General features: G+C 29.5%; 1 protein-coding gene across 2 annotated transcripts in view; it reads right to left on the bottom strand.

The window, feature by feature from the left end:
* Window positions 1-20,287, bottom strand: part of Msp300 (Muscle-specific protein 300 kDa) — a 764,465-nt gene that overhangs the window by 143,078 nt on the left and 601,100 nt on the right. For both annotated transcript variants that reach the window (XM_075369201.1, XM_075369200.1), the window contains 11 exons: window positions 19,596-19,787; window positions 18,390-18,674; window positions 16,377-16,757; window positions 15,982-16,164; window positions 14,957-15,163; window positions 9,491-9,679; window positions 5,817-6,044; window positions 4,537-4,740; window positions 4,258-4,353; window positions 3,127-3,322; window positions 15-250 (listed from right to left, as the gene is read on the bottom strand). In XM_075369201.1, coding sequence (XP_075225316.1) covers window positions 15-250; window positions 3,127-3,322; window positions 4,258-4,353; window positions 4,537-4,740; window positions 5,817-6,044; window positions 9,491-9,679; window positions 14,957-15,163; window positions 15,982-16,164; window positions 16,377-16,757; window positions 18,390-18,674; window positions 19,596-19,787 — 2,397 coding nt within the window. The remainder of the gene's footprint in view (window positions 1-14; window positions 251-3,126; window positions 3,323-4,257; window positions 4,354-4,536; window positions 4,741-5,816; window positions 6,045-9,490; window positions 9,680-14,956; window positions 15,164-15,981; window positions 16,165-16,376; window positions 16,758-18,389; window positions 18,675-19,595; window positions 19,788-20,287) is intronic.

Genomic DNA, 20,287 nt, shown 5'->3' with positions numbered 1-20,287 from the left:
AAGTTATAACTAACCTTTTTCTGGAAATCATCAAGCCATGCTTTAGTTTTATCTTTAACATTAGTAAAGTCATTCCAAGCAGCAAGACATTTAGCTAATACGCTTTGTGTTTCTTTAACTAGTTGTTTTAAAGCTTCCCAATCGGATTTCAATTGCTGACTTTCTTGTCTAAGTATTTCTTGTCCTTCCTGACCAGTTGTTTCTAAAACTACTAGACTTGTTTTTAAAGCATTTTCTACTAATTTTTCACCTGTAAAAAACAAGAGTTAAAATGAAATTTAATATCTAACTAATGAAATACTTTATAAACAATACATATGTTTACTTAAAAATAATAATACAAATAATAAAATAATAAAAATAACAAAATACGAATAATAATAAAAATAAAACAATACGAATGAATTCATGTCAAAACTAAACACAACTGAGCACAGTGCATTACCGTTAACTGCATAAGAATATTTGTTGTAATAGAGTAACTATACTTGCACCTCATATTTATATTAATAAATATCTAAAAAATCAACAGAAAAATTTGATAATAACATTTTAAAGTAAAATAAGATTATTTCATAAATTATAAAAATAATATGATTATTACTAGTATGGCTACCTACCATGTTTTGGGACTGGAAAGGAATTTTGTCGATAGAATTTATGAAGCTGAAAATCATGTGTGTAGCCAAGTACCATAGACATTTAGTGAAACTTCGACAAAATTTAGGAGAGTGGAGAATCTTTCTTTATTTAAAGAGTAAAGAAGTAAAATTACATTTAATTTTGACCTAAACTTAAAGAGATAAATAATACTCAAAATAAATTAATACATTAAACATTAACTGAAACTGAAATAGAAGCAATTCATTGCTAATGAGAGAAATGAAATTAAAAAAAATCCAGTTAAAAGGATAAAAATAAGGGAGCTGCAGTGATACAGAATTAACAGCGAGGGATACTAATGAAGGGGATAATTTTTTTGCATGACAATGCACACTCTCTCACTGTCACTAGCACTAAGGGTGTATACTAAACAAGTTAAGTGTCAGATTTTTTACCATCACAGTCTGATTTTCATCTGTTCATAAAATTTAAGAATAGGCTGCCTACTCAATATTTCAAAAGCAACAACTGAACTCATGGCTGAAATTAATGATTGTATGGGTAATTTGGTGGCACTTTCTTTAGAGAAGAAATAAACAAGCTGGTTTCATGACATGACAAGTGCTTGAATTTGGGTGGAAACTATGTCAAGAATTAAAGTGGGTATATATAGCTTTTGCACTTGGTATAAATTTTCTATCATACAATTTCATTATATATTAATTACACTAACAGATAATTTTAATATTTGTTTGTTATGAATCATGAAGTTATTGTTTACATTTAACAATGTAATGTCTATCTTATTTATTATTATCATTTAGCTATTCCATTTAAATTGCCCGTGACTATTTTTCATCTGATCATTAAACGTCTTAATCAACTAATTATTAACTTTATTGCTTCCTGAATGTTATATAATTAATGATAAAAACTGTCAAAGATTAAACAGCATCATTCATCAAATAATAATTGATGTTTGCTAACAAGTCATATGGATAAATGTGGTAGACAGTACCTTTATCCACACAATTATTTTTTTAAAAGTTAATCAGTTATTTGTTTGTTATAAAACCTGAATCTGAATTATTGTTATATCAAATAACTTAAATAGCAGTACCTGAACATTGCAGTTCTACTATACTTCTATTTTCTTTTGTTTTACTTACTACCAGTTATTTTTGCTGATCTAGGAAGTTAAGGATTCTCTATCGTGAAAGGAGGTGGAGAAAACAAATTAAACATAATGGTGATCTACCAAAATACTGATAATTGCCTTGTCTGTGGTTTTGTGAATCTTCATATAAATACTACCTATGGATTTTTAATTCTTTTTACTTTTTTGAAAGTTTTTCCCTCTAATTATAAGAAAGTAAAACCTTTTGAATTAATACTCTTGTTAAGTAAATAAATAACTGTCTGTTACTATGGCCATTATCACATCTTTTTAGTTCACTTGATTTCAACTCTATCCTCATAGTTGAAACAAGTTTGTTTTCTTAATAATGACAGGAATCAGGATAATATTCATATATAAGACATTTGGTGAGTTACTTCCACATTACGGATTAAAGTAAATGGGGAAAAGTTAAGAATGGAGAATAGTTAGAATCTTTAATTGTGAAGTCAGCTGCTTTAGTCTGTCTACTTTACATGTATTGGCTAATCATTATAAACAATATAACAAACATAATTCATAGTTTGTCATTATTAAATGTGCTACTTGCTGTGCTACTTTGTTCATTACATTTTAGTTTTCTTACATTATAATTAATTCTTAGCACTGAAAATGCCAAGGGAAGTATTACATTAGAGACCTTATAATTTTTTTAATATATTTTATCCAAACTGAGGTTGAAAAAAAGCTTTCAATTCTTATCATATAGGATTAAAAGCCAATCATAAATTACTACTTCTAAAAACAGAAATTTTATGAAGTTGATAAAATTTTAATGGTTTCAATATATAAAAATGAAAATAATTGTAATTTGAGAAGTTTTGAAATGTATTTTAAATATAAAGGTATCTTAACATAGAGTTAAATTTTATAACCTTTTACTGTTAGGAGATTAATGCAAAATATTCTGATAATTTTTTCATTAGATAAGAATATACGTAAATATATAAAAAAGAAAACAGAAGCAGCAGTCATGGTAAAAATAATTTTTAACTTTATCGCTAAGGGAGAAGTTGGATTCTGGGCTCTATTAGGACGTTTAATAACATTACCACATTTATTTTCTTTCAATAATTTCTCATTAGGTTTAGATTTTTAGCTTCATTCCTTTAAATTTTGAAGTTTCCATTACCATATTTTTTCATCTTTTATATCTGTTTTTTTCCAGCTTAGTTAAAGGAACTGATAGGGTTTTTATCACTGGATCACTTTGTGATGCAAAATCCTAAAAGATACTAGCTTCCATTCAATGTATAAATATAATGAATAATGTATTCACACATATTGATTGACATATCTAAAAACCACAAGCCACATTAAATAAGTAAATAAAATGAAATACTAACCGATCGGTAAAGTAGTAACAATTTCTGCAACTTTTCTCTCTTTTTCAAGAATAGCTACTTTCTCGCCATGAGAATCACTACATTGCTGAATAGTAATTCTGGTCTTTCTAACCCAATCAAGCGCTTCAGAATGAGCACATTTATATGATTCATGGTCTCTTACATATGACTCAAGAGTACCAATATTTTTTAGCACCTAAAAGTAAAAACAATAAAATAAATTAGCATGACTAGTTGTAAATCAGTAATTACACAGTGAACATAAAAGCATTAATATTATTTTAAAGGACAAATAATTGAAAACTATTTCAAGTAAAGAAAAAATGTAAGCATACTATAAATATGTAATCTTTTTACACAAGCAGTAATTCCAATAAGCTTCAGTACAGAAGTTTATAAACATTATAAAAAATTAATAATATGATACATTTTTATTTAAATACTATAATTCTTGAAATAAATAAATGAAGATATTAATTAGAAATATCTAATATAAAATTCTTACTATTCAAGATTATTCAGCCAGTTGAATAAAGCTGTATTTTGTAAAATAAATCGAAAAAATCCTACATAAAAGTTACTTCCCAGTAAAAAATACTAATAACTCGTAATAAAAATTATTCCTATATTCATAAATGAAAATTAAGATGAAATCAGCAACAAATTGACAAAGAAAAACTTTTAATCTAACACAATAAAATTATATATTTTAGTAATACGTACAGAACAGAAAAAATAAAAGGTTCTCAGTTTCTAACAAACGTTTAAATAGGAGTAATAAGTAAACTAAAAATAATTTAGTCAACAACATAAAGGGATCCCAACAGAACTGAGGAAAAACAGTAGCACAAACTACTCATACATTAATCTAAAGATTTTAAAAATCCATTTTTTTTAGTTTACTTTGTCCCATTATCACCTAGAATACTGCCAGTTTGAATTTTTGCATTAATGCCAACAAAATTAAACTGTAATTCTTATATTCTTACACATACAGAACATCCTATGATTCAAACAATGTTTATAGCTAATATTCATTCTTCAAAACATTGTATGGTTACACACTCTGTTCAGCAAAAAAATTACAAGGATTATAAAATTAGTGAAGTCATTTTATTCAATAATACTTACAATATCGTGAAGATTTTTGAATTTATCAAGGCTAGGCTGGAAATCTTTAATTGGAAGTGAAGTGTCATCTGCAAGCCTATTTTTTACTCTTTCAACCTACAAAAGTACAAATTAAATTATAATACAAAAAAAAATATATACACACTGAACAAAAAAAAACCTTGTTTTAAAAACTTAGTTTGATTGTAAACAAATTAAGTAACTTTTTTTCCTAAAAGTACACAAAATTAATCATACATGTTATACTAATGATTTGTATATAACATTTTTAATAATTACCAATTCATTGTGGTTGTTAATTTCACGAAGCAATGATCTAAATTTTTCTAACATTGATCTCTTCTCACTAAGATCATTAAATAACTGAACATCACTTTGATTCACTTTAGCTTCCATTTCATCTAACCAGTCAGAAAGAAGTTTAGCTGCTTTGTGAATTTCTTCTAACTGAGCTGCTCTATTTGTTAATTTTGTTCTTAATTCCTAGAAAACAAATAATTCATCATTGGTATAAATTTATTAAAAAACAGAAATGAAAAGTGGAAAAAAAAACCTTGAAGATGAAAAGGTAAAGTGCATTCATACAACTTAATTTGTAATGTTCCAGGTCACTAAATCTGGAAATCAGACGTAAAATAAGGATATAATTACTGAAGTTAAACACGAATCTTCATATTTTACTGCATGCTATTAACAACCATGACATCTATGACAAATGACCATAGCAGTCAATGACAAAAAAGAAATTAAACTTTAATCTAAGATAATATAAAATATAAAATAATTCAGCAATTATGATTTACGTTATCTTTCTAAAATTATGCCTACAAATTAAATTTTGAGATTTTTGTAATACTTATAAATATTCAGTATTTCTTACCATAATAACCTTGTTGTGTGCACATATTTTAATAAAGATAAAACAAATTCCAATATAAGCTTCCTCATAAAAATGTTCAAGAATTAAAGTAAAATATATAAATCTTCGGTATTTCTAAACATAAAACTAATAACCTCCATATAAATTTATTCAAATAAAACGGAATGTTGTGCAATGATACTCAAGCCAATAAACTGATTGCAAAAATAACTTTTAGTAACAAATCATCAATGATATTTTAAATCTGTATTATAACAGGTGTGAAAGAGTTAAAAGCAAATTTAATATTTAGCCTCTTGCAGAGTCAAAAACCACCTTAGATGACTAAATGTTCATCAGGTAGACTTATCTCATTAAGTAGTTCAATTAAGTAAAACAGAAGATTCGTTTTAAACCATTATAGCTTATAAACAAAAACAGAAAATAATCATGATTTTTCAGTTAAAAAAAAAAAATTTTTTTGCATTAAAATTAACAGGGCTGGGGGGAGGAATATAGCATTCTTGTTAAAACTTATAGCATCTTTTTAAAAATTGTTTTTTATACCTCTTTGATACAAAAATTTCAGGACAGATTAAGCAGTATAATACAACAAAAAAGTTATTATATAAAAATAAAATATAATAATTACAACAAAAAAGTTATTATATAAATATAAAATATAATAATTACTAATTACCTGAACATCTACAACAAGCTTTTCTAACTCTTGCTGTAAAGTATCAGTATCTTCCTGTATTTTGGCAGCACCATTTACTTCAGTGTTAAGTATCACACGTTCCTTTAATTCTAAAGCATATCGTAATCTGTTCTGCCCTTGTTCTAATGTTTGACGAATAGCTTTTACTGTCTGTAATCTATTATTTACTTCGGTTAAGGTATTAGGAAGCTCTTGGCATTCATTAACCTGCAATACCAATTAACAATGTTATGATAAAAATTAATTTTAATTAACTTAAAAATTATTAAATTAATTATAGTTATGTTAGTAAAAAAAAAAATTTTAATATTTTTTATGTGATGATTTTTTTTATGTGGAAATCTAATGGTACATGATGTTGAGGTGGAAATATAGTCAACTAAGAATTTGTTATGGATTGGAAAATTTGATCTATAAAAAACTTTCTAGTTTTGTCTGATTATGATAAAAATATTTTATATAATACATATTGATTTATGAAATTTCAATAAAACAATAATAAAAATAATAACTACAAAAAGTCAACAAAGCAAATAAATAACAAATGCAGCAAAATTAAGTTTTCTTCAATGTACTACAGGGAAGATAGAAAATATGAGATAAAAAATGACAAATTGAAAACAAACTTGTTAAGTGAACTCTTTTGATAGATTGAATTTACATGGATATCTAGAAAGAATAACACAAAGAATGAAAGAAAGAGGGATATCAAAGTTGATTTTTGTCAAAGAAGACACAAAACAAAATCATATAATAAAAAGAAAGTCAATGTATTATAAACAAAATTATGTAAAAAAAAGATGTACAGATGGTTGATAGAAAGATGAAACAAAAGTGTGACAGAAACAATAGAAAGATAACATTAGAGAAACAAAGAGAATTTGGTATTTATTTATTATAACAGTGCCACTCTGGTTGGAAGCCATCAACCAATAACTAGTAAGTGAGTTCTTAAGATGGAGATCTAAAACACTATATTGAAATAACAAAATAAACAAATAAAATTATAAACATAATCTAGCCAAACCTAGCCTATGCTAGTCAAGATAAGCAAGCATATGTTAAGTTTGGTTAGATTATTTTTATAATTTTAATTATTTTTTGGTACTTATGTATTTTAATGTTACTTAAGAAGTAGAACATAGTTAGTTAACTTGCCACCAGTTGCGCTGATTATAACCTCCCAATTATGGTGGCGCCATTAGAATACATGAGTACTGAGAATTTTATAAATCTGTCGAAATACGAGGGGTTTTTTCAAGGTCCGATCGGTCATGAAATTAAAACCACAGTGAAAATAAATTTTTTTTTATTTGTAACAAGTACTTACATAGTTAAGCTATTTCTCTACATAGTCGCCACTCCGATTTAGACATTTGTCGTAGCGTGGTACCAACTTTCCAATACCCTCGTCATAGAACGGAGCCGCCTGTGTTTTCAGCCATGTTTCTACGCTGGTCTGCAGCTTGATGTATGTGCCAAAATGTTGTCCTCCTAGCCAGCGTTTCATGTGAGCAAAGAGGTGAAAATCGGATGGAGCCAAGTCCGGGCTATATGGTGGGTGATCAAACACTTCCCAAAGAAAACGCTGCAGGATCTTCTTAGTTACAGCTGCAGTGTGCGGCTGAGCATTTTCATGGAGAAAGACAATGCCTGATGACAACATTCCTCTCCACTTATTCTGAATTGCTCTTCGTAGACGTTGAAGAGTCACGCAATAAGAGGCTGCAGTGATGGTCATGCCACATTCCATGAATTCCACCAAGAGAACTACATTCCAGTCCCAGAACACAGTAGCCATACACTTTCTGTTGGAGAAGGTTCGCTTGAACTTCTTTGGTTTACTGGGAGAATGAGAATGCATCCATTGTTTAGATTGTCATTTGTTTCTTCAGTTTCAAAATGGACCCATGTCTCGTCCCCTGTGACAATTTTGTTCAAAAAATCTCCTTCTTCATTGTGGTAGTGCTGGAGAAACTTTAGGGAGGCGTCCATTCTCATTGTTTTGTGATGGTCGGACAGCATCTTGGGAACCCATCTCGCACACAGTTTGCGGTACTGAAGTCTCTCACTCACAATGGTTTAGAGAGCTGACCTTGAAATTTCAAGAAACGAATCACTCAATACAGAAATTGTGAACCGATGATTTTCTTGAATCGCCTCATCCACTCGCTCAACGAGATCATCGGTTGACACTCGCTTCCTTCCCTGACCGCCTGCATCATGAACATCTGCATGTCCTGCTTTAAAGTTCCTGCACCATTGTCACACTTTGCTGTCACTCATTGAAGTTTCACCGTACACATTACTTATTCGTTGATGAATTTCAGCCGCATTACACCCCTCAGCCTGAAGAAATCGAATTACCGCACGCACTTCACACTTGGCGGGAGATGCTATTGTTGTAGACATGTTTACGTGCTAGCTGCGTATTCAGAACTAAACGAAGTGACGCGGCGTGATTGAAGGCCATACTAGAGACATTGCGCAACACATATGCGCAAAGGTTAATCTGAATTTTGAGTGGGTTTTTATTTTGCGACTGATTGGCTTGAAAAAAACCCTTGTAATAGAGATAGAACAAGAGAAACAAAGAGAATTCTATAAATTTGATATTTGATCCAAAGAGTTTTAAAGAAAAGGGTAAGAGAAAAGAAAATTTTGAAAGCGAATTATATCATGTAAGAATAATTACAAAAACTGATACTAAATAAATTAAAATTTAACATGTTTGCTGTTATGCAGTTATTAGAATATATCCAAATATACATCCCCTCTTTGATGAAATTTTTTCCCATTTTATGGTTCAGATAAGGATATGATTAATGTATACATTAATTTTTTGTGAAAAAATAGATTATTACATATCTTGGGTAGGTAATAAACTGTGCATAAATTTTATACATTTACTGTGCAGTACCTGTGTTAATTAATATGATACAAAATTATATTATATTACAATATAATATATTATTATTATTAATATGGTACAAAATGTAATTCGCATTAAACTGTGATACAAAATTATATTTTAGATCTATTTAACAATACCTTTTTTCCCCATCAAACATATACTAGAAATTCCCTAAGTTTTTGAAAACTGAATATTTTTTTAATCTTATAAATTGTAGATAATATTTAAAAATTCAAATTATTGTACTGCAATAAAAGTAAACCAAATTTCTGTAATTATGCATAAAAATATGTTTCCTACTTCAAACAGCACTTTTTGCTCTACAAAATATAACATAATATTACACTGATTTTGTAAATTTAATAAGTACTCTAACGTCATAAGGTAATTTCTATAAATTAAAATTAATAATATAATTTAGGCTAAATATGTAATCACAGTGGAGGAAAAAATAGCATATCTTAAACTATCTCAGCTTACTTAACAAAAAAGTATAATAGATTAATAGTAATAATAATATGAAAATATCTTATAAATAAAACATGATAAACTAAAAGTAACTTCTTAATTTAGGTTATTGTTGTTCTGGACCAAGTCCTATCAAATTTAAATTATCTAGGTGGTCATGTCAAATTTAAATTACTGAGATTCTGTAACACTGGTGGTATACAAAAATATTATAGAATGTTTACAGAATATTCTTTAAATTTTAGGTAAAAATAACAAACAATAATAATACCTTATCTCTTGTCCTATCAACCCAATCCTGGCACTCTTGATAAAGCGTCCAGTGTTGTTGGTGTTCTTGGTAGTGAAGTTCAAGACGCCTCATTACTTCTTTAGCTAATGATAGGAGAGCATTATACTTTGTTGTCATTTGGGTAACAGAATTAGAAATTCTAGTGTCTGCACAAGTTTCTAATAGTGCCTAAATAAAGAAAATAACAAATGAAAATAAAACTAAAAAAAATAGTTTTACAAATAAAATGGATAAATAATAATGCTTCATATACTTTTCATAGTATCATTCCAGTCTTGCATGGATAATGGCCACCAAATTATGCTACATTACACTTTTTTTACTTTAAATTTAAAATTATTTGTTCAGACACTCTAATTTAGCTCTAAATAGTTATTAAATATTATTAAAAAAATAATAAATATTATTATTAATAATAGAGAATTACTTGTATAATTATCCACAGTGTGATTCTGAGACACTTTTTATAATTCGGGAAACTTTTTCTTTTTACTTCTTTATTTTTTGGCAATTTGCTTAATAGAATTTAAGTAATGATAATACTTATTTGTTATTTAAACAAATAAGAGAGTTATCTCTCTAACCCTTTACTATCTGTTTAGATATATTATTAATAGTTGGAGGCAGATTTATGACTGTGGAATACAACCATGTCCTAAGATAAAATTGATATAATTTTTAATGCAGATGATGGTATCTTACAAGAAACCAAAAATACATAAAGAGAGATGTATTTTTTCAAAAACATATGAAGAATATTGCCAAGAGTATCACCCTAAAAGATTACAGTAATGGCTTTTTGCAGGAACTATCCAGCGAAATTAAAAATGATTGAATTGATTGATCTTGGAGCAAGTTTTAAATACTTGGAATATTAACTACTTTTAATAGCAAATCATACATAACATGATAAATAGATTGATTTGAGTTATTTTCTGCCCTTCCTAGCATTGTCACTCTAAAATTTGTAGTTGACGCATTTTGGAATGCCTTCATTCTCAAAACTACTTTTAGCACATTCTGGGTGTGCTAAAAGTAACTTTAGAAGGTATGAAATGGTATGGAGATATTCTGAAACACATCAAGTACAAATGTTAGACTGGCAATACTAGGAAGGGGAGAAAATAACAGTCCCATCAATCATGATAATTCCAGTGGAAATATAAAATATTGTAAAAATAATAAATAAATTTAATAGGTTTAAACGCATTACGGAGCTATTAATAAGATCCTACAGCATAAAAACAGAAACTAGGTTGAAATTTTATAAGTCTACGGCAGTACCAGTGACATATGGAAGCAAGATGTGGATGCTGTCCAAGACTGACAAGATCAAAAGAGGGCTGCAGAAATGAAGCAAGCAGTAAAGGCTTGCACTATTAAGGAGAGAATAAAGAGTGAATATATCAGATACAAATTAAACATCTTTTTGTTGGAAGAAAAGAAGGAAGATTATTAAGTTAAACGGTGTAGTCATCTGGAACATATACAAGTAAATAATTTACCTTGCATGATATTACAATACCAGCCAACTGGTTATAGGAGCATAGGTATATCCAGGTAGAATAAGGTTTTGGAACAGGGAAGGCTGCTTAATTCGTGAAATGAAGATAAGATTATATTTATTAGTTTTAATATGAATGTATTATTATTAAAATAAGGCATTCCAAGTTGTAGGTGGTAAAATCCAGGGTATGAACTGAAAGTTTGAGTTCACTAAGGGAACTAGGACTAAATTTCATTGTTTCGAACAACATTTTTGGTGGTATGTTGTTTTTCAATTTGCCTTAAATCTATAAGACATTTACAAGAAAGTAGCTCAGTAAAAGTAGAACTAGGTGCAAGGTTCATTCTTCCACGAACTCAGTTAGCTAGTTCAGAGGGTAACGATGTAGGACATTCAAGATGTCTGGACGAGGCCTACAGTGAAGACAAAAGCCGAGTTTAAGAATCACCGATGTAAATGTCTACCAAGGCATTTACATCGGTGGCATCCCAATGAGGCCTGGCTTATTACTGTGAGATGTAAAAAGTTAGAGGGTGAAAGATGTCTCCCGTTAAAGCTCATCAGGGCTAGGAACAGGGGGTGTGGTGTGACGACCGTAAGTGTCACAAGGTGGGTGTCTTCCGCTACGGGGTTGGGATGTAAATGGTAAAAGTTCAGTGTGTGATGTCAACGAGACTGGATGCATTTGCTAGAGCTCTATTATTATAGTTATAATTGTAATATTTTCGTTCTTTGTGTTGTAGATTTTGTGTTTTGTGTTCTTTTAAGGTGTTTAATTGTTTGTTTCAGTGTTGTTTTGTTATTTAGTTTAGATATTATTTTGTTTTTTTTTATTTTTTGTCAATTTCTAGGGCTTTTGTAACCTTAGGTGATTTAGATTTTCAGTTAAGTGGGTGATTTGATATTCAGATCATCCTCTAAGGGTGTAATTTCAACACGGTTAAAATAATTGTTTTAAGTATTTTATTTGAAGTTTTTTATTATTTTTGTTTTTAGTTTCCTTCTTGTTATAGTTGTTTATGTTAGCAACAGTAGCCATACTGGTTAATTCCTACTGGCTATCGTTTGTTTACATTGATTGTGATTGGGCTTATTTTATACGTTTGTTATTTAGTTGTTTGATTTTAGTTTTATTTTATTCTCAATATAAGTGAAGATAACTGACAACCATGTTCTCCCCCGTTTTCTCCTGTATTTCTTAAGTGGAAAGCAGATAAGGAGGAAAGGGCACAAACAACAATGAAAGAAAGATATGTTACACAGAGGCACAAAGTAATAAGCAAATTAGAATGAAGGGAAGGGAGTGTCAGCAGAAGGAGAGGGAAACTAGGGAGAAAGAGTCTCGGGAATCCAAAGAGACCGAGGTTTGAGAGGAAAAGAAGCACGCGACTAAGATAGGTCAGGAAGTTTGATTGAGGCTGCAGCCTCTGAAGAAAGCAGTGATGCATCCGAAGGTGGATCTGTCAGTGCTGTTACTGTGGAAGGTATGTCAGGTCATAAACGACAGCAAGAGAAAACATCTGGGAAAGCAGAAGTAACTGGTGCAGTTAAGGGAGTGGTTAACATAGTGGCAACTGAAGAGATTGATTCTGATGCTAGAATAGTAGAAGAGATATTCAGTATCTCTCTAAGTCCTGGAAAACAAAATTTACTGCCGATGAAGGCCAAAAAGGCTGAAACTGCAGCATTGTGAATGTTGGAATCTTGATTAGCTTCCACTGACATAGTCTCTAATGAGGTTGTTAGTGAGCTAGTAGGCATGTTCAATGGACTGTGTGTTGAGATTGAATAATTTGTTAGCAATCTTAAAAATGTTAAAGAAAGAAGGGTAACTAGTGTTTGTAGTCAGTCACATATGCATAAGCTTTGATTTTAACATTTATTAACAGTTAAGAGGAACAACCGACTTCAGGGATATATATCAAGGATTTCAGGGCCAGGATGAGTGAACGAGTGTCTGCATCACTGCCGCCATTACCATCTGTGAAGAAGATTGCCTCTGATGTTGTAAAGTCTAGGCCTAAAATACTATTAATTGATAAATCTCCAGGTGTTACTACCTCGGCCTTTAAAGGCCAGGTAACAAAGAACTTAGAGGCTAGGAAGGAAGGCGTGTGCATTCTCAGTTTGAAGGAAAAACCAAAAGGTGTTAGATTGTGGCTGATGATGAGACTGAGCGAAATATCAGAAGCAATGAAAGGATTAATGACTATTCAATAAAGACGGTTGCACCAAGGTCTTGACACTTCATATGATTATTTACGGTGTCCCGTGAGATTTGGAAAAGCAAGGGTTTGTGGATGCGGTTCGAACTCAGAATACAAAATATTCAGAGGATGATTTAAAAAAAAATGTTTCATATAGTTCTTTGTGCAGGAAACAGGAACAGCAATAATGTTCATTACATAGTTGAATGTGACAAGCACTTACGTGCTGTTTATCTCAGGAAAGGTAGGTTATTTGTTGATTATTGGTCTTGCAAGATTAAGGATTATATTAGAGTGAGTCGGTGCTTCCAGTGCTCTGGATTAGAGTATGTGGCCAAACCATGTAACAGCATGGAGCTGTGTTCCTACTGCAACAAGGAGGGACATTATGCAAAGGACTGTCCAATTAGGAAAGCAAGTGGTTCTCCTAATTGTTCCTATGTTGGGAACCCTGCATTTCACGACTGTAGGCCAGATGATTGTCTTGCATACAGTATAGGCATGCAGGGAGGTGTTGTGTAACAAGATTGATACCTAGATCTAGGTGATTGTATGGGAAGTTCGAAGTTCTTTACATTTATATTCTGTTCACAATTATGTTCATATTTATGTTTTCCTAGGTGTCTATGTTTTTGTTTTTGTTAATGTGTGTTATTGTACTGCTCGTGTTGTTTCTGTTGTTTCTCTTGCTATCTCTGCTTCTTGCTTCGTGATTTTCTTAGTTTTGATATTTTTGTGAGTGTTGTTCTCTTGTATGAATATTTTTATAATTTGTTATTTTGTTGTAGTTTTTATCACTTTATTTGGCTACTTGTCTTCTTGTTAGGGTTTAGTTGTTTTTGTTATTGTATTTCGTTGTTTATTATTTCGTGTTTTAATATTTTTATAGGTGTTCTCTTGTCTGAATATTTTGATAGTTTTGTTATTTCATTGTAGTTTTATTACTTTGTTTGGCTACTTGACTTCTTGTTAGGGTTTGGTTAGTTTTGTTATTGTGTTTTGTTGTTTATTATTTCATGTTAAGTTGTGTTATAGTCTTCGAATGCTTTGAATTATTCTTGTTTTCTTATTAGTGTTTTCTAATTGTAGTTTTATGTCTTTTGATTTATTACTTTGTTGTTTTGATTAGTGTTTTATATTGTGGTTTCATGTGTATCTAGTTCTCGTTGGTGTTATGCGTTAAGCTCATTCTCCTCTCGGGTAGGTCATGCAGTTCAATCAGTGTGATCTCGTTTGACTGATAAATGGTATCAGTTTAGGGTCAGTGTCCATTTTAGGTGACGTACATCGATGTGAATATCACTAGTTGCAGTGGCAATTGCATAAGTGGCATCATGGCAGCAGTCAGACTGAAATATGTCTTAAGGCTATTGAAGATGACCCTGGTAAATCCCTTAAGGGCTAGGTACGAAGGGGGTGGCATGGTGGTTGGACCCGTCACATGGTGGGTGTTTTCCTCTCAAGGTCAAAATATAGATGATAAAACCACTGTAGGTAATAATGAATAAAGTAATGAGCATTAATGTAGACATTGCTCTATTGTTCCAGTTTTCATATAAATTAAGTCATATTAAAAAAAAAAACAAAATTGACTAACTCAATAATAATAACTAAAGCTCATATTAACTAAAGTTAACATTTTTCTACTGTTGTTAAATCAGTCATGAGCTAACTACTAATATGATTACTGAGACTAAACAATTTTTAAACAAAGTGAATTACGATTTGTACCTGAGCTTTCATATTCAATCTATCAAGCTCCTTCTGCCAATCAAAGAGAGTCTGTAACTGCACTTGGAATTGTTCTAATACATTCTTTTTCTCTTCCAGACTATCCTGTAGACGATTATACGACTGAACAAGAAGTTCTGTTTGGGTGAGCCAATCTGCTGCCTCTTTATGCTGCTCTTCATATTCTGTCCACTTTACAATTCCTTCCTGTAATAAAGAATAAATAAATAAAATTTTCAATCCTAAAGAAAAGTCCACTGTTTGTTAAATATAACATTAATGTATAATGACATACATCAAATAGTTATTTAATAGCTAAAGTGATCTTAGAAGATGGTACAGTACAAGCATAAGTAATCTTAAGTACTTACTGAAAAAGGCACTACCATTTTCAAGGACAAGAATCCCATCCCATGAATACTAGGAAAAGTGAAAAATAAAAAGATTCATTCTTCAATAAACTGAATACACAGTTGTATATCAACATACCAAGCCCTATGAAATTTACGATAAATTATAAGCAACATCTTCACTCTTTTCACTACAGAAACTGTCCTTATATAAGTATAGTTTCTGTACGGTCCTCCTTCACGCCTGTTTTTTCACACAAAAAAACTTTGATCAGTGCCACTTGTACCTCTGATTGCCTTACATATGTTATAGTTATAAGAAAGACTGAGGAGAAAGTACAAAGTAGCAAATTAATGCATCCCTAGAAATAATCTATTTACTGCATGAGCCACTGTATGCAATACAGTGGCTCATGCAGTAAGAAAAAACAAAGAAATACATTAAAAAAACTTTCAGAATTTCAGAACGTCCATAAATAAAATTTATTATGTTATAGCTTATGTTTTAGAGAGATCTTCCAGAAAGAATATAATATTAAAAAAAGGTTCGTATATTTTTCCTCTTTTTTTATAATTAGTAACATTTAGTCCCTTTTGAAAAAATTAATGTTGTTATACTGTGCATAATTAAAAATTTTAGTTTAAAAAACTTAACAAAAAAATTTTTTTCATTACCTCAAGTAACATCTTTGTTTTAGCAAGAGATTCCACATAAGTATCAAAATCTTCTTGTAAAAGAGCAACTTCTTCTTCAATAACTTCTTTATCTTCAGGATCAGCTAAAGCACAAGCAACTTCTCCTTGTTGTAATGCTTTTTCAAGTTTTGCTTGACCTTCACTTAGTTCATTTTGAAGTACCTGAAAACAATAATGTATGATTATATTCCAAGAGTTACACAAACATAGGTAAGTATAGGGCATGATAATCATGTTCAGTTACTTGTAAATTAAATGATATTCTTTACAGTGAAATAATTTTTAAAATATTTCTTGCCATCAACTGTATGATTGTCAAGAAAAACATTTATTTTAATTAAAATAAAGTTTGAAAATATTTTTAATATAAATACCTTTAACTGTGATGATTTACTGCTGAGTGATTCTTTATCACCAGTTGGTTCAGCACACTTGCTAAGCCTTTCTTTTGCTGCTCGTAACCACTGACCAAATTCATTACCAGTATCGATAAAAGCTTGATGCTGTTCGACAGTTTCTTTCTGTTTAGCATATAATTCTTTAGCTTGTTTACTTAAAGTTTCATATTTACTAGATATTTCTGATGCAGGTGCTGCTTGTAAAAGATCTTCAGCTTTTAAAGTGACTGACTGAATCATCGGTTCAAATGAAACTATATCTTGTACAATACTATTTGTCTGACGAAGTGTTGCCTTTCTTTCACCAATGGCAAGTGAACTAAGGCCAGAAGTTTGTCCTTTTTTTGCTTTTGATACCTGGAACAAATATTCATATAAAGTAAGTAAAATACAAATATTTAACAAAAACTTAACTCTAAATTAAAAATGTAAATTTTTCTCACTATCATCAAACTTTCATTAGATATTGCAGTTTAATTAAATTTTTACGTTATGAAATAGTATAACTAAATAAATATACAAATAATCTATCAATTTAAAGAAAAATACAAATATAATGAGTACATGTTAAGAATGAACATTAAAAGTTTTAACTTCTAATAATAGATTTTTTATTTAAATGACATCTCTGACTCAATTCATCATTTACCTATGTTTGCATAGATATTACAAAAAAAAACCAGTTTTTTTTTTATAAAACTTTAACGATGAGGATACTTTAACACTGATCAAATCTTTAGCTCTATATCTTTTTTCTTCAAATATTTACAATTTATTCCTCTTTTGATGGAAAATTGTGTTTTAACATAATTCACTTAAAAATATGCACTTACAAATTTTTTATTTAATCTAATCACAGGGAACGCATTAAGAACAAATTTCAGGAAAGCGTTAAAGAAACCGAACTGAAAATGGTTTTGAAGGTAATTTCTTTATTATTTTAAAATGACATAGTAATACATGTAGATTACAGATAGATTAAAAGATCTTGATCTCAAATACGTATGAGCTAGCCAAAATAAAACTGCTAATGTTAATTATAAGACAATACCATTGCTAACATCCTGATACCTGTTGGCTTTCTGATAAATGAAATAAAAGCAGACCAACTACTAATGTCTATAATAACCATGGAACTTGTGTACAGTGGATGATGTTAAAATGAATAATGAACAATAGTGATTAGCCAGCCTATTATTTGATAAATTCAGCCTGTATAAAATGTAAGACAGCAAAGCAACTAAATGATACAAACAGACATTTTTTAAGGATTACATGCAAGACAAATAATGAATCAGTTTTGCTAAATCTTGAAAAAGTTTATTTTTCTTTTTAAATTAATTCAATCATATTTTTAAATTTCTAATAAACTGTCATATAATTGCCATACAATTAATAATATAGTGTAACAAAAAAGTAAACAAAAAATAATGTTGATAAATATAAATAGTTAAATTAATTATTATTGATACAGTGTACCCCCCACTAGAGTCGGCAAAAATCAAAAGAAGAGATACAACGCTGGTGACCCTCATTTGAGTTTTCCCTGTGCTGAGTTATGCTTAATTATATGCTGATCCATTGAAGGAATGTAAACGAAAAAAAAGGAAAAAAATTAATCATTATTATTTGGCTAGTGATAGGTAAGTAATAATATCATATTAAAGGAACAGAAAATGTATAAACATAACAAATGCCTTTAATCTGATGTTAACATTTGTTAAGTATTATAATACCACTTTCCCTTCAATCAGGAAGTAATATTTTTTTATCTATTATTTTTTTTATTTTCTTAAGCAATTTCAAAAGACAATAATACTATTTCCTTCTTGTATTAAGGCAAGATCATTGTCTTGTTGCTGTTCGATAAACCATTCTCATATATTTCTCATTTGAAACATATCTTTCAATGATAAATGAGGGAAAATATATTTCTGACTATGATTACCAGAAGTATAACTGACATTCAAATACAAAAATAATACTGACCTTTTGTTCGCAAACTTGTTGAAGTTTTGCTTCTCTATCGGTAATCCATTGCTGTAACTGTGAATATGATGAAGAATAATCAGCCCATTGTAATAAACTAGTTTCCAGGTGTACTTTTGCTGTAGAAATTTTCCTAACAATTCGTTCCCATTCGTTCTGTATTTCTTTAAGAGCAGTGTTAATTGTATCACGACCATCGCTTCTAGTATTACGTAATACTTTTTCACCACAGTTAACTGTTGCATGAATTAAACTTTGTCCTTCTTCTCTGTTTCTTAACAACTCCTAAAAAAAATTAAAAGTTTCGAGCATAATAATTTAAACAGCAAAATAAAAACCGAGTACATACTTCTCTGTAAAGAGTAACTTTTTCAGAGAGAGATAAAAGTAACAACTGTTAAAATTTTAAATAAAATACACCTACATGATGAGGTTAATGACATTCATCATAACTGTCAATTACTACTACTATACATTAACTTATTCACGTAACAATTTTTCAATAGTTGTACAGATAATTTTTATAAACAATTGTTTCTAGAAGTATGTAAACCCCCATTTTACTACTTTATTATTCAAACAACCACCATATTTAAAATGAGACACTTTTTTTCTTTAAAGAATGACAAAATGGTTTACTCAAAAAAAAGTTTACCTAGTAATTTTTGTACATTATACAAGATAAAAAGATTTAAATAAATAAATAAATAAATAAATATATATATTGATCAGCAGCTGTATTATTAATTTTTTAAATTTCAATTGACAGAACAATTATATAACCTTTAATTTAAATATTGTTTCAAACAGAAGGTAAATTTTAAAAACATTTAACATTATGTATTTTTAAAAAACAGGAACATGACAGAAAACTGGTTTGTAGCACATATCTAGAATATTCAGTAGAAAAAGTATAAAAACAATCTCTCTGATAGGGCAATGATTTAATTTAATGACTCAAAGAAACTGAAAATTATTTGTAAGCAAATTTAGATAATGTAATGATATCTTCATTAAAATTTTAGGAAAAATAAAACTAAGATTTTCTGCTTATTACTATTACAGTTTTTTGAATTGAAATATGTAGCAGTACACAATTCTAATTAAAACACACTTGCATACACAAATGTGTATGTACATATAAATTATTTATTATAATACTGTAATTAATATTGAAATAAAATAACTGAATATTGCAATACGTACTTGTATCTGACCAAGTCGAGCTTGTAATACATCTCTGCTGCTGTTAGAAGATGCCTGACTGCATTCTCTTATTACCTCTTTAGCATTTTCTATCCATGTTTGAGCTTTCTTTAGGTTGCTTTCATATTGTTTATGTTGATCCAAATTGGTTTCAACTTTTTTCAAAACATCCTTTCCCAAATTCACTTGCACCTGAAATACATAGTAAAATTAACAACTTGAAATACATAAATTAACATACAGAATTATGTTAGAAATTTAAAATACAAACTTATTTCAATTATGATAGTATAATACATAAACCAGCAAATAACAATAACAATATATTTTATTATCTTTATTGCATCAAACAATAATCAGCAAGTTAAAGTATTAGGTAATAGTACAGTGATACATAATTTCATAAAACACAGGAATAATACCCAAACAATTCTTATGATGATAGTTCTGCAATATCTCTGAGGTAATATCATGTTTTTTCTTTTTTTTTTTTAAATAAAAATTTGGATTTTTATTTTTGTGCTGATTCAGAATAAAATGAGCACCAGAGTTCATTTCACACCGACTGTAAAGTTTGTTCCTCCATTCTTCTAATCGTGTGCTTCATGACAAGACTAATAATGATCCTGCTTTCAGCACCAGGTCATAACCAGAGGTGATAAATCAGAGTTTATCAACTCTGATTTTTAATG

Source organism: Lycorma delicatula, chromosome 6 (assembly GCF_047948215.1).
Source record: "Lycorma delicatula isolate Av1 chromosome 6, ASM4794821v1, whole genome shotgun sequence".
Taxonomy (NCBI): domain Eukaryota; kingdom Metazoa; phylum Arthropoda; class Insecta; order Hemiptera; family Fulgoridae; genus Lycorma; species Lycorma delicatula.
The sequence above is the reverse complement of the archived record's forward strand: the minus strand, read 5'-3'. Positions and strand labels throughout refer to the sequence as shown.